The following is a 15,183-nucleotide window of genomic DNA, read 5'->3' as shown; positions in this document are numbered from 1 at the left end:
CATCCACATGACCTTCTTTCCAGTTTCTGAAAAAGGCTCTTTGTAAAAAGCCAAAAATCTGTTCCTTCTCAGGGCCTTTACACATGCAAGCATTTCCCTAGCCTTCTGCTCTTCTTCCTTCCTCCCCGCTTTCACTGGCTACATGTCATTCATCTTTTAGGTCTTTTCTTTTTTTTTTTTTTGAGACGGAGTTTCGCTCTTGTTACCCAGGCTGGAGTGCAATGGCGCGATCTCGGCTCACCGCAACCTCCGCCTCCTGGGTTCAGGCAATTCTCCTGCCTCAGCCTCCTGAGTAGATGGGATTACAGGCAAGCGCCACCAAGCCCAGCTGATTTTTTGTATTTTTTAGTAGTGACGGGGTTTCACCATGTTGACCAGGATGGTCTCGATCTCTTGACCTCGTGATCCACCCACCTTGGCCTCCCAAAGTGCTGGGATTACAGGCGTGAGCCACCGCGCCCGGCCCATCTTTTAGGTCTTAACTGAAGTTCTTCCTTTCTTAGGGAAGTTGGCCTTAACTCTGTAGACTAGGTTGGATCCTACATTAGAATCCCTTATCATCCTGTACTTCACCTTCTTGACATCCATCATATCTGTATTTGCTTACGTCCCACTCTTCCTCCTAGATGTCAGTAGGGGACAAATGTGATATCTAGGCATCACATGTGCCCCCTAGATATTACAATCCTTACAGTAAGTACAGCACCTCCTAGAGTAGATACTTAATATGTCTTGTTGAACGAATAAAAGATAGTTCAGATGATCTTAGAGAGTATAAAATATACTCAAGATTCTGAACAATTTAAAACTTTTGGAAGAATCATATATTGAGAGCTGTTTCAAGAAAAGGAAAGTACAGACAATAGGACTGGTGAGTTGAAGGTAAGATCTCAAGACAAAGATCAACTAGGAAGCTTATATAAAGTTTAGGTGGCTTGCCTTGACTAGGTCAATAGCAGTGGAATTACAAAAGAGAAAAGATTCTATATTATTTATTGAGTTTACTATAGATATATTAAATATAACATAGGATCACAGTTTAGCAGCAAAAAATGGATACCAAATTCTAATTCTTCAACAACAAAAACTTCGGTAGAGCCAAAGACAGCAAGTGCCCCTTGCCTATTGCTTGAGAACTCCCTTGAATCTCAGCAGTCCATTTCAAATCCAGATCTGAACCAAACATACTAAAGTTATAAATGTAACAATTTAAATCCTTTAAATTATAAAGTTACATTAAATTGTTACAAGTTAAAGTGACTCCAAAAACAACTTCATTAGGCATTCTTTTTACTATTTGAAAGGAGAAATGTATGTTACTGATTTAACAAAAATCTTATGTAGCTCAGCTTTGACAGATTCCTTAAGAGTTACTACTTCAAAGAAGCTGCAAGAACCATACAGAGCATTACAAGTTTTATTTATGATATTATAAGTATCTGTTGGGTTAAAGAACTAAAAATATAAAACTGATCACAAATAATATTGAAAATACAGTATCAAATCAAACACAATTGAAGCAGTGCTTGAAGGAAAATTCAGTTTTCAAGAAATTTTAGAAAATTTTCACCATTTGAAAAAGCAAATAACCAAAAAACACAAAAGCTGGGAGAAAAAAAAAAGTACAATAAAGTAAGTCCCAAGCTGCTTTTAGGTGGTGGTGGAATATACCCCTAGACAATTTAAGAGTAAACTGAGGAAATAAAACCACAGAAAATTAGAAAGTAACAACAGACACAGGCTATATTAAACTTTTATTAAAAACTATTTGGCCCTAATCTATGCAAATAAATTTTTAAAACTGAATGAAATGGTGATTTTCAATGAAAAGCTTTTAAAAATTGATGCCAAAAGAAATCTAAACAAAATCAATTTCCAGAGAAAAAAATGGAGAATATTTTCAAAGAGCTTCCACCTCAAAGAGAACCAAGCACAGAGAGTTTCACACAATGATTCAACCAAACCTTAAAGACCACGTATTGTAGAAACACGGCCACAATATTAAAAACAACCACAACTAAAGAATTGGTTAATAAGTAGACGGAACACAGAGAATTTTTAGGGCAGTACAACCATTCTGTATGATATTAAAATGGTGGATACATTTTTATTTAACAAAACCTATAGAGCTGGGTGCTGTGACTCAAAACTGTAATCTCAGCTACTCAGGAGGCTGAGGTGGGAAGATCACTTGAGCCCAAGAGTTCAAGGCTGCAGTGAGCTATGAGATTGCGCCACTGCACTCCAGCCTGGTGAGAGAGAGAGAGAGAGAGTGACCCTGTCTCTTAAAAACAAACACACGCACACCAACAAAAACCATAGAATGTACAGCACTAAGAGTGAACGCTAACATACGAACTTTGGGTGATGATGATGTGTCAATGTAGGGTCATAGAAAGTAAAAAAAAATGTAGCCAGGTGCAGTGGCTCACACCTATAATCCCAGCACTTGGGAGGCCAAAGCAGGTGGATCATGAGGTCAGGAGTTCGAGACCAGCCTGACCAACATGGTAAAACCCCATCTCTACTAAAACAATACAAAAATTAGCCAGGCATGGTGCCATGTGCCTGTAATCTCACCTACTCAGGAGGCTGAGGCGGGAGAATCACTTGAACCTGGGAGGCAGAGATTGCAGTGAGTCACTGTGCACTGCACTCCAGCCTGGGTGACAGAGTGAGACTCCATCTCAAAAAAAAAAAAAAGTAAAGAATGAATTTCTCTGATGAGAGATGTTAACAGTGAAAGAGGCTGAGCTTGTGTGGAGTGTAAATGCTACTACAGTGAGTGCATGAAGAAGAAGAAAACAAATCCTATTGCTGATGTGAACAAGATTTGAGTTGTCTGGATAAAAGATCAAACAAGCCACAACATTCCCTTAAGTCAAAACCTAATGCAGGCCCAGCACGGTGGCTCACGCCTGTAATTCCAGCACTTTGGGAGGCCAAGGCGGGCAGACTGCCTGAGCTCAGGAGTTGGCAACCAGCCTAGGCAACACGGTGAAACCCCATCTCTACTAAAATACAAAAAATTAGCCAGGCAAACTGATGTGCGCCTGTAATCCCAGCTACTTGGGGGGCGGAAGCAGGAGAATCGTCTGAACCCAGGAGGCGGAGGTTGCAGTGAGTCAAGATCACACCACTGCACTCCAGCCCGAGTGACAGAGCGAGACTCCACCTCAAAAAAACCACCACCACCACCACCACCACCACCTAGACCCTAACTCTATTTCGTGAAGGCTGAGAGAGTGAGGAAGCTGTAGAAGAAAAGTTGGAAGCTAGCAGAAGTTGGTTCATGAGATTTAAGAAAAGAAGTCATCTCCGTAACATAAAAGTACAAGATGTAGCAACAAGTCCTGATGTAGAAGCTGCACCAAGTTAGCCAGAAGATCTAGCTAAGATAATTGATGAAGCTGGCTACACTAAACAACAGATTTTCAATGCAGACGAAAATGTCTTCTATTGAAAGAAGGTGTCATCTAGGACTTTCATAACTAGAGATGATCAGTCAATCCAGCTTCAAAGCTTCATAAGACATGCTGACTGTCTTGTTAGGGTCTAATGCCATTTAAGACTTTAAGTTAAGGCCAATACTCATTCACAATTCTGAAAATCCCAAGACTCTTTTTTTTTTTTTCTTTTTTGAGATGGAGTTTCGCTCTTTTTACCCAGGCTGGAGTGCAATGGCGCCATCTCGGCTCACCGCAACCTCCGCCTCCTGGGTTCAAGCAATTCTCCTGCCTCAGCCTCCTGAGTAGCTGGGACTACAGGCACGCGCCACCATGCCCAGCTAATTTTTTGTAGTTTTAGTAGAGACGGGGTTTCACCATGTTGACCAGGATGGTCTCAATCTCTTGACCTCGTGATCCACCCGCCTCGGCCTCCCAAAGTGCTGGGATTACAGGCGTGAGCCACCGCGCCCGGCCCAGCTAATTTTTTGTAGTTTTAGTAGAGACGGGGTTTCACCATGTTGACCAGGATGGTCTCGATCTCTTGACCTCGTGATCCACCCGCCTCGGCCTCCCAAAGTGCTGGGATTACAGGCGTGAGCCACCACGCCCGGCCTCCCAAGACTCTTAAGAATTATGCTAAATCCACTCTGTGTTTATAAACAAAGTAACAAAGCCTGGATGATAGCATGCCTTTTTATAGCAGTGTTTACTATTATTTTAAGCCCATTATTGAGACCTATGGCTCAGAAAAAAGGATTCCTTTAAAAATATTACTGATCAGCCGGGTGCGGTGGCTCAAGCCTGTAATCCCAGCACTTTGGGAGGCCGAGGCGGGTGGATCACGAGGTCAAGAGATCGAGACCATCCTGGTCAACATGGTGAAACCCCGTCTCTACTAAAAATACAAAAATTCAGCTGGGCATGGTGGCGTGTGCTTGTAATCCCAGCTACTCAGGAGGCTGAGGCAGGAGAATTGCTTGAACCCAGGAGGCGGAGGTTGCGGTGAGCCGAGATCGTGCCATTGCACTCCAGCCTGGGTAACAAGAGCGAAACTCCGTCTCAAAAAAAAGAAAAAAAAATATATTACTGATCAATGACAATGCACCTTGTCACTCAAGAGCTGTCATGGAGATATACAAAGAAAGCAATGTTGTTTCCATACCTGATAACATAATATACATTCTGCAGCCCATGGATCAATGAGTAACTTTTACTTTCATGTCTTCTTATTTAAGGAATACATTTTGATAAGGCTATAGCTGCCATAGGTAGTAATTCGTCTAATAGATCTGGACAAAGTAAATCGAAAAGTTTCTGGAAATGATTCCTCACATTCTAGATGTCATTGAGAACATTTGTGATTCACGGGAGGATGTCAAAATATCGGCATGAAGAGAAGTTTGGAAAAAACTGACTAACACTCATGGATGACTCTGAGGGAGTTCAGAACTTCAGTGGGTAAAGTAACTGCAGATGTGGTGGAAATAGCAAGAGAACTAGAAGTAGAGCCTGAAGATATAACTAAATTGCCACAATCTCAGGATAAGCCTTCAACAGACGAGGAGCTGCTTCTTATGAATGAGCAAAGAAAGTGGTTTCTTGATAGAATCTACTGGTAATGGTATTATAAACATTGTTGAAATAACAACAAACCCTTTAGAATTTCACATAAACTTATAGTTGATAAAGCAGCAGCAGGGTTTAAAAGACTGACTCCAATTTTGAAAAAAGTCCTACTGTGGGTAAAATCCTATCTAACAGCATCACATACTACAGAGACATCTTTCATGAAAGAAAAAGTTCATTGATGTGGCTGATTTTACTGTTGTGTTATTTTTAAGAAATTGCCACAGCTACTCAAACCTTCAGCAACCACCATCCTGATCCGTCAGCAATAATCAACACTGAGGCAAGATCCTTCTCAATCAGCAAAAAGATTACAACTCAGTGAAGGCTCAGTTGATCATTAACACTTTTTAGCAATAAAGTAATTTTTAATCAAGGTATGTACCTTCTTTTTGACAGTGCTACTGCACACTTACAGTACAGGACTACAGTACAGGACAAACATCGCTTTTATATGCACTGGGAAACCAAAAAATTTGTGTGACTTGCTTTACTGCAATATTCACTTTATCATGGTGGTCTGAAACAGTACCCACAATATCTCTGAGGTATAGCTATTTTTTTTTCTTCTGACTTACCTACATGTTCTAAATCTTCTACCTTATATATTGCTTGTATGAGGTGTGATTTCTCAAAAGTACCACAAACTACATGCTTAGCTACACCTAAAGACCTTACATTCATTTTATACTTAGTAAATCTGTATGTGATAAATATTTTTATATAGCTACTACATGCTATGCTCTATTCTATGCACTAGAAATACTGCAATGAACAGACAAAATCCTACTTTCATGGAACTTACATTGTAAGGGTAGCAAAGAGACAAAATAAAATTTCATACCCTGTCAGAGAAGTGCTAACTTCTATTAAGAAAAATTAAGCAAGGAAAGGAGCTAAGCAGTGTGAATGGGGAAGTGGGGGCATAGTAAGGTAAGAACAGATCTTACTGTGGGTACCTTCAAGTAACATGCTGAAGGAGGTTGGGAATTGAGCCATTTAAACATCTGGAGAAAGCCCATCCTGACCAGTAGGAACATCACGTGCAAAAAGCCCTGGCAGAAGTGTGCCTGGGATGTTTGAGGAAGCAGTAACATTAAAGTAGGAAGAATGGAGCTTGCGAGGGAAACAAGAGCAGGAAATGGAGTAAATATGACAAAGGAAGTGGGGAAGATATTCTGTAGGGCTCTGGAGACACAATAAGGACACTTTACCACAAGATGGTAACTAATCGGGACTTCTGAGTAGAGGAATAACCATCTGACTTGCATCAGAACAGGATCACTGAAGTTACTTCATTGAGAACAGACTTGGAAAGGGCAGAAATAGAAAAACCTGTGAGGATGGAGTAATTACTACTATAATAAATAATGCAGATGAAAGATGATACAGCTGGATGAAGATGGCAGAAGTGGTCAGTTTCTTGATTTACCTTAAAGGGAGAACTGAGAAGACTTGCTGATGAGCTGGATGTGAGGTATGAGGAGAAAGGAAATAAATTCTCCAAGATTTTTGGCAACCCCTTCTAGTTGATTAAGCCATCAACTGACACATCTAAGATTAGAGGAGGAGCAGGTTTTGGGGAACAGGGAAAAATTAGAAAGTGTCAGACAGGCACCTGGACAAAGAAATATTGAATTCAGAGGACTTATCTGTTGGCAATATAAATTGGGTAGTTGTCACTGTATTAATCCAGATATCAAAGTCCATACATTTATTACAGAAGCAACATGTGGTTATAAAGACAGTAATGAAGCACTGAGAATGAAGTTTGCCTGGCTGGGGCAATGAATATAGCATGTCCTTACCATTTCTTAGAGAGCTACCATTGGAACTATCAATCTCCAACCCCTTCTCCCAATGTTTCTCAACAATAAAGAGCACAACTGTAACAGGGCACTTTATTCAAGAATATTTACACACACACACAAAGTTTTATCATTTTAAGAGTTATTGAACACACCATGACTTTAAAACAAAGCTGTGTTGAAATGCTGCACGTCCAGCTAAGTCTTCTCCCCAGCTAAGTGAGCACACCATTCACAGAGCTCACACAATTCAACTCTGTGCCTCAGCAAAATTATAACTTACTACATCACAAAAATTCTGGGTCAGTGAAGAGGAGTCATATGGAATGGGGAAAGTCCTTGAATGCCAGTATCTATGATGTATACCCAAAAATTTTAGTTGAAAAACAGAAAGACAACAGACCCACAAACAAGATAAAATAATTTTCAAATAAATGTGTCCCTTCTTAGCCAGGAGACATGATCAAGACAAAATGATAAATATCCACAAAGCAGTGTTTTCTTTCCACATTGCAAAAACTCTCCTTCACAAATTACATAAAATTTGCAATTACAAGGTATATCATTGGCAAGTTAACCAATGGGAAAAATACAATAGCCTAATGTATATAGTAAGTTTTTTTTTTTAAGACCGGATATCTATCAGATAACATGCCTCCTGAGAGGGGACACGACAATCCAGGATAGAAAAGTAGGAAGAGACCATGAAAGGAATTAAAGTGAGGCAGCCAGAGAAAACTGAGGTAAGCTACAGCAAATATTCTTTCACATTTTAGAGCAGAAAGATGTCAAGTTTAGAATATACCAGTGAATTGCTGAAAGCTAGAGTATGCCCTTCTCTTCTCCTTCAGTCCATCTTGGCATAAGTTTAATTTAAATCTATATGTTAACTCTTAGTGACATTCTACACTTTCACTCCTGCTTAACAATCTACACCCCCATAAATACCATCTTCTAGTCAACAGAAAAAAAGTCATATCTGAGATCTAACAGGCACAGACAACAAAAGCTTTTGAACAGATTTTAACTTGGTGTGCGTGTGCGTGTGTGCGTGCACGCACACACGCACGCTATCAAGTCTCTGGTCTCACTAAGTCCATGTAGAGTTTTATTAAGAAAAGAAAACCAGTTAAGTCTGACCAAGACATCATAAGCCACTTACCAACTGGTCTGGATTAAGTTGCTCTCCACTTTTCAGGCGATCCTTATAATCTTCCAGTTTGAGCTACAAAAGAGAAATTTGTATCTACTATAATCCAATAAAAAATTCAGAAGCAAATAAACTAAATGCCAGACCTTGTCTCTAGGAAAACAAAGTCCTTGAAGTAAGCTATCAATCTGCAAGACTATCATTTTACTATAAGGCATGCAGCAACTGTAGATGAGTTCCAGTCAGGGGAGTAAAAAATACACAGAATCATGAGTCTGGAATCACAAAAGTTAAACAGTAATAAAAACTATTTTCTCTTAATGGACTCTATTAATAACAAACTAGACTACTTAACCCTTCTGAACTTACCTTGTAAATCACAAGTCCTCAACACAGTAGCTTCTCAACAAGGGCAATTTTGTCCCCCAAAGATATATGGCAATGTCTGGGGATATTTTTGGTTATCACAACTTGGGAGGGGGAAGAGAGGTATTATTGTGATTAGAGGCCAGGGATGCTGCTAAACATCTTAAAATGCACAGGACAGCCCTTTACAACAAAGAATTACCCAGTACAGAATGTCAATGGTGTAGAGGTTGAAAGTCCTACTCTAATCTCATGCTTAAACTATTAGTTCAGTTACCCATTGAATTAAGCACCATTTTCCCCAAAGGAAACTCCTATTGGAAGTACAGAAACATAAAAGAATTCTTGTCTATCATTAGAGTAGGCTCATCTTGAAGTTATTTTTCATATTATATTTTATCATTGAGGAAATTATGAAAAACAAATTGCACTTATTGGCCCCATAATAATGACATAAACCCACTATGATATTCTTGGGTTTTTTTGTTTTGTTTTGTTTTGTTTTTTTTGAGACAGCCTCTCACTCTGTTGCCCAGGCTGGAGTGCAGTGGCACATTCTCAGCTCACTGCAACCTCTGCCTCCCCAGTTCAAGTGATTCTCCTGCCTGAGCCTCCTGAGTAGGTGGAATTACAGGTGACCGCTACCATGCCTGGGCTAATTTTTTTCCATAATTTTAGTAGAGACAGGGTTTCATCATGTTGGCCAGGCTGGTCTTGAACTCCTGACCTCAGGTGATTCAACCCACCTCAGCCTCCCAAGGTGCAGGGATTACAGGCATAAGCCGCTGCACCCGGCCCCACTATGGTATTCTAAAAGCATTTTTTAGGCCCCTCCTGTATTGGCTTTAGTTGCAAAATTCTTCCCCAGAAGGTTGAAACAAAAGTACTGGTACCATCAGATAGGTATTCAAAATTAAATTAAATTATAGGTAAGCTAGAAGAGAGCTTAAGTATACATATATGTAGTTCCTCCACCTGAGGGAGGCTTCCTCAATAGATCCTGCTTTGATCATTTATCATAGTGATGGGGAATTTGTGCTGACCTGACACTCACCTTATCACACTTGTGATCAACTGCATGCCTTAAAAAGATAAATGGGGAGAGCTACAGGGAAGTTACTAGCAACTTGCCCTTCTTTACCACTTTCTTAGCTTTAAAAAATAAAAAAAAGAAAAGAAAGAGTTAACCAGACTCTAAAGAGTCTGTTCTCACCCCTCCATTAAAAGCAGCTTTAAGGTTTAACTAGGTCTTGGCACAAAAGCATTTAAGAACACATAGGTCCAGACAGTCACTCAACCTCACCTGTCCAAAAGCAGAAGAGAATCATAACACAACAAAGCAACGTGCAGTCTGTTTCACAAGCTACATGACTCAGGAAATGAGAAAAGATTTAGATCTTTACATCAGCATTTACTGTAGCTAGACTGATTATAACTCCTGGGTCTCTTTATAAGGCTGACTACAATGCTTTCACCTAGCAATCTTAATCCTCACCTAACTACACAAAAGTAAGTGGTAAAACACTTTCTAGTTCTACCATGGTTAAACCTTCCAACGACTGCAGCAGTTATGCTGCAGTATCAACTGCTGCAGAAAGTCACAAGGAAAACAAACTAAAAAATCAGCTATTAACACATCTATGAAAAGAAACATACTACATAAGGAATTAATCTGACCTAAATTAGCTCTTAAAGTATTTCAACAGCAGCATGCAGAATAATTTTACTATGAAGAATATTTTTATTCAGTTGTTTTGACAAATGAAACATCTTGGAAAAACAAATGCTTCCAAGATGTAGCCTTCTTGTTTAAGGCAGTTAAATACTAAGGTCAAATCTTTAGTAAAGAACATTTACGAGCTCTGAAAGAAAAATGTCAGCTCCTTAATCTTTAAGATCACGCGCACATACAGGGCTGGAAGAAAAAAAATCTTACCTTCTTTTTCTCGATGTTTCTAATTTTGTGTTTAAGGCATATGAGTCCATTTTCAATATAGGTCTCATATGCTTGGGAAGGAGATGCAGCAGAACTCAGAGTAGACTGCAGGGGGCTCAAGGCCCGCTGGCTTTCCCCATGCTGACTGTGGTTCACTTGGGGCTTGGCCGACTTCATATTCCCCTCTCTTTCCTCCTCTGAGTGGCCTGAAGGTGACTGGTAACCAAAAGGGGATGAAGAGAGTTGCACCATTGAAACAGATGAAGCTGAAGGAGGTGGGGAAAGTTAAGTATAAAATTAGGACTAGAGGGACACAGCCAAGCAGTAACTTCCCTGGAAAGTCTAGACCACTGCCTTAAAATTCTTTTCCACAGAAGTGAGCTCGAAACCGAATAATGCTTCAGATACTACTGTACTTCCATCCTACTTTTAATTTGTGCCACTAGCCAATAAGGATAGCCTTTACATATGCAAAATCTCCAACACAGAGGATGTTTCCAGAAATTCGATTTTCCACACAGGGAGGAAGAACAGCAATGGCTTCAGAGCTCTTCTCATGAGGGTACACCACATTCTTAATAATTCCCATAGACACGTGACACCAAAATAAGCTTTCCACCCCAGGACCTAAGGCAGCCACTCAAACCTCTTTACATGATCCCTCACCACCAGCTCCAACCTCAACCCTGAATGTTTGAAAGAAAATCCCAAACTCACACCCTTCTTACAGCGCTAAGTGAACCAGCAGCTTCTTGAATAAGAATGCTAACTCCCCTGATTGCTCTGGGGCCTACAAGGCAATCCATCACTACCGGACATTTGCAGCCAGGTACTCTCTCAACCTGCAGGCACCCCCCGTTGATTCTCGGTTGTTTGGTTTAGACCAACCCATAAACGCTTACACCCAACTAGTTTAAGAGCTCATTCTAGCGAGCCTTCCCTGCCCTAATCAGCAGCCCTTGCGCACGTAGGTAACCGTCCCTAGACTCCAGGCACCCAAAGTATCCCTCTTTCTCCCCTTAGGATCATCCCCAAAACAAGGACGAACAGGCCCCATGCATGCCTGCGCGCCCCACCTCAAGTCTCCGGGAGAGCCTGCGCAAAGAGTACCTCTCCCGAGCGGCCACGCAGAGCCCCGCAGGCACCGACCCCCGCCCTTCCAACAGCAGCCCCGGGGACGCGGAGGCGGCTACTGCAAGGCCCCTGCGGAGGCTGAACTGGAGAAAAAAGCACCGGCAGCGGACCCCGGGAGCCCCGCCCCGCCCCGGGGATGCCAAGCCGCCCCTCCACCTTGCCGCGGCGCCGGCCACCCAGACCTGCCCACCCTCGCCGGGTCGGCAGCCTCCCTCCGCCGCGCCGACCGAGGCCGCCGCAGCACGACTTCACCTCCCCCGGCAGCTGAGGCCGCCGCTGCCGCAGCCTGGCCCCGCCTTCCGAAGACGGCGGGAGGCAGGAGCGCTGCGGAGGTGGACCGGCGCCACCCCGCACTCGCGTCTCCTCCTCCTGTCTCCTCCCTCTCCCCTCCCGGTTCTCGCCCGCGGCCTCAGTGGCGCCAGACACTCCGTCGACTCCGCCGCTCGCCCCTAGGCCCGCCCTCTGCGCCGCGCGTGGCTTTTGTAGGCCGCACCCCGCGGCCCGCCCCGCCCCCGGCCGCCCCGGCACCGCCTTTTTCCGGTGCCCGTTCCCGGCCGCGTCCGGCTGCCTGTGCCGGTGGGGCGTTAGTTCCGGGCCCAGGTTGGGCTGACGGTAGGTCGGGAGAGGCCGCGGTGTCCCCGCCATTGCGCAGATTGCCGGGCACCTGGTGAGGCCGAGGCGACGCCGAGCGCAGGCAAGCCGGAAACCGCGCAGCCCTGCTGGACCTGGCTGATTGCGGGCGGCACCGGTGGGTTCGCGACCTTGAACAGGTGACTCCAATCGCTCCAGGACAGCGCGCCCTTCGCCGAACTGCCAGATAAGCCGAGCTTGAGGCTGTCGTAGCCCCACTGGGCAGTCCTGAAAGTCGCAGGGGCGCCTTTGCCTCTCAGAAAGTAGGATGGGGAAAAAAACCCACCGTTTCCTCACAGACAGAGGACTCAGCCTGTAAGAGCAAAATGCCCCAAATCAGCATCGCCATAAAAACGGAGTAGGTGGGTGACTTTGCAACCTGCAATAGTAGGATTGGGTTTATTCAAGCTGTATTGTTTGTTCATGTGAAACACAGTAATTGACTGGCATGCAGAGAAAGCGGGTAAAAATCTTTTTAAGGTTACAAAAAATTGAGAGAAAAGTCTGGAAATACATAAAAGTTTATTAAGGAAAGGAAGATGTTTCTGATACCAAATGAGAAACACACAAACACACTTAGCAATACCTTGCCCCAACATGTGTTTAGTTATTACACCAGGTAGAGTTGTTTAGGTCCTGTCTGCCCCTGATGCTCTGATAAAAAATATTGAGACTAGCAAGAGAACAGAGAAAATTCAGAATAATAAGGAAGCAAAGGTATAGTTTTAAAAGCTTTGGTCAACTTTACACAAAATTAATTTTAACATTACTTGATACATTTTTTTGCCATCTATAATCTGTGTTCTTTTCGCTCCCTGGTGACATAATGTATCTTAATGCTGCATTTTAACTTTGAATTTCAGAATCCCTTATGTGTTCTTAAGGATCAGAGAAATACTAGATTGTCCCTTTTTTCATTGTTTATAACCAGAGAAAGAACAGAAGATGCTGCACATGAGGAGAGGAAGGTTATGCCTTCACCCTTGGTGACACACAAAAAAAGTGGCCATAAGAAAAAATGTGAAGGACACACTGTTGAATCAATGAGTTGACACAAAGAACACAGACTAAGTTGTAGCCCAAGCTAATGATGAACCTAAAAATAGTATTTTCAGTCATATTAATCATGAAATATCTGCCTTCTAATTCATCAGGCAAAAAGGAGCCCTTGGATCATATAGATATGGTCATAAATTTTGAATTTTCTACTAAATGGATATTCTCCTAAATGAATAAATCTATACAGATTTACTTCTCACAGATTATAAAAATGGATCACGAAAGAATGCAAAAGCAAAAATAATTAAATTTCAAGTCCAGTAAGGTACAGTCTGTGTAAATATAGTGTGACATTTATTTATAGGAGAACATATCACAGTAGATACCGTTGAAGCAGTGTGTTCTGAACAAGTTAAAAAGATGATTCAGATAAAAGCTTTTCTGCTAGAGGAGCTCTTTAAAACCATTAAGTCTGGCTTACTTTGAAAGCACATGTTCCCAAAACTTTTGTCAGGAGTTTGGTTTATTTTACCCTCTCCTACTCCCTATTTTCTATAACACCATGATTTGTCTTGCCAACTGTGAAGCAGTATTTGTGGAATGCCACCTCCAAGCTTAGCAAGGAATAACTGTATTTGAAATATGATAAAAAAAAGTGTTGCTTCAAATCAGCGATAGAATAATACACTCATTCACTCAACAGATGTTTACTGAGCACTTGCTATATAGTAAGTGATAAGGCTATAATGGTGACTCAGACAGTGCAGCTTCTGCCTTCATGGAACTGAGTTGGAATTTAGTAAAAGCTATAGGTGTAAATGGCAAAAAACCAAATCAAAAAAACTAAAAGACAAAAATACTAAAGACTTGTATAATGAATGGTTTGATTTCTACAAAAACAGCCAGATTTTATATCTTTTGAAAATGTGGGGCCGGGCATGGTGGCTCACGCCTGTAATCCCAGCACTTTGGGAGGCCGAGGCGGGTGGATCACGAGGTCGAGAGATCGAGACCATCCTGGTCAAAATGGTGAAACCCCGTCTCTACTAAAAATACAAAAAATCAGCTGGGCATGGTGGTGCATGCCTGTAATCCCAGCTACTCAGGAGGCTGAGGCAGGAGAATTGCCTGAACCCAGAAGGCGGAGGTTGTGGTGAGCCGAGATCGCGCTATTGCACTCCAGCCTGGGTAAGAAGAGCGAAACTCCGTCTCAAAAAAAAAAAAAACTGATATAGCTTCATATTGTTGACATTGGAAAGATAAATCCACCAAAGGATGTGAAACCTGGTAGCGTATGAGGAGAGATAGGAGAAATTATCTTAGACATTTTGTTGTGGGTGATAGAATTGTCATGGGGAGGGGAAGGGTGAGAGAGAGAGAGAGACCAAGAAAAAATGCAAGAAGGCTAAGAAAGAAAAGCACAGGGAACAGTAACATAAGGTTGTTAAAAATATAGTACTTTTGGCTGGGCATGGTGGCTTATGCCTGTAATCCAAGCACTTTGGGAGGCCAAAGTGGGCAGATCATCTGAGGTCAGGAGTTCAAGACCAGCCTGGCCAATAAGGCAAAACCCTGTCTCTACTAAAAATACAAAAATCATCCAGGCATGGTGGTATGCCCCTGTAATCCCAGCTACTCAGAGGCTGAGACAGAATCACTTGAACCTAGAAGGTGAAGGTTGCAGGGAACCAAGATTGTCCCACTGCACTCCAGCCTGGACAACAAGAACAAAACTCTATCTCAAAAAAAAAAAAAAAATATATATATATATATATAGTACTTTTACATACTTGCTTATTCATAGGGTGTCTATTCAAATATTTGAGAAGGGGGCCGGGCGCGGTGGCTCAAGCCTGTAATCCCAGCACTTTGGGAGGCCGAGGCGGGTGGATCACGAGGTCAAGAGATCGAGACCATCCTGGTCAACATGGTGAAACCCCGTCTCTACTAAAAATACAAAAAATTAGCTGGGCATGGTGGCGCGTGCCTGTAATCCCAGCTACTCAGGAGGCTGAGGCAGGAGAATTGCCTGAACCCAGGAGGCGGAGGTTGCGGTGAGCCGAGATCGCGCCATTGCACTCCAGC

The 15,183-nt window shown here is 42.4% G+C and overlaps 1 protein-coding gene and 1 long non-coding RNA gene across 28 annotated transcripts in view; one reads left to right on the top strand and one right to left on the bottom strand.

The window, feature by feature from the left end:
- Window positions 1-11,924, bottom strand: part of CAPRIN2 (caprin family member 2) — a 50,447-nt gene extending 38,523 nt beyond the window's left edge. For 7 of the 27 annotated variants that reach the window (XM_032268546.1, XM_032268547.1, XM_032268548.1 and 4 more), the window contains exons 1-3: window positions 11,722-11,920; window positions 10,336-10,551; window positions 8,046-8,108 (exon numbers count right to left, since the gene is read on the bottom strand). In XM_032268546.1, the coding sequence (XP_032124437.1) occupies window positions 8,046-8,108; window positions 10,336-10,512 (240 nt within the window). In that variant the 5' untranslated portion in view covers window positions 10,513-10,551; window positions 11,722-11,920. Of the gene's footprint in view, window positions 1-8,045; window positions 8,109-10,335; window positions 11,492-11,651 lie in introns of those variants that run through there. The other 20 variants (XM_032268553.1, XM_032268554.1, XM_032268551.1 and 17 more) reach the window with 11 other exon arrangements.
- Window positions 11,925-11,969: 45 nt separating this feature from the next.
- LOC116543171 lies at window positions 11,970-13,124 on the top strand. The gene is made up of 2 exons (XR_004265504.1): window positions 11,970-12,461; window positions 13,031-13,124. It is a non-coding gene; the product is annotated as an uncharacterized LOC116543171 (long non-coding RNA).
- Window positions 13,125-15,183: the final 2,059 nt, after the last annotated feature.

The sequence above is a fragment of the Sapajus apella genome, unplaced genomic scaffold (assembly GCF_009761245.1).
Source record: "Sapajus apella isolate SASKATOON/1434 unplaced genomic scaffold, GSC_monkey_1.0 scaffold183, whole genome shotgun sequence".
Taxonomy (NCBI): Eukaryota; Metazoa; Chordata; class Mammalia; order Primates; family Cebidae; genus Sapajus; species Sapajus apella.
The sequence above is the reverse complement of the archived record's forward strand: the minus strand, read 5'-3'. Positions and strand labels throughout refer to the sequence as shown.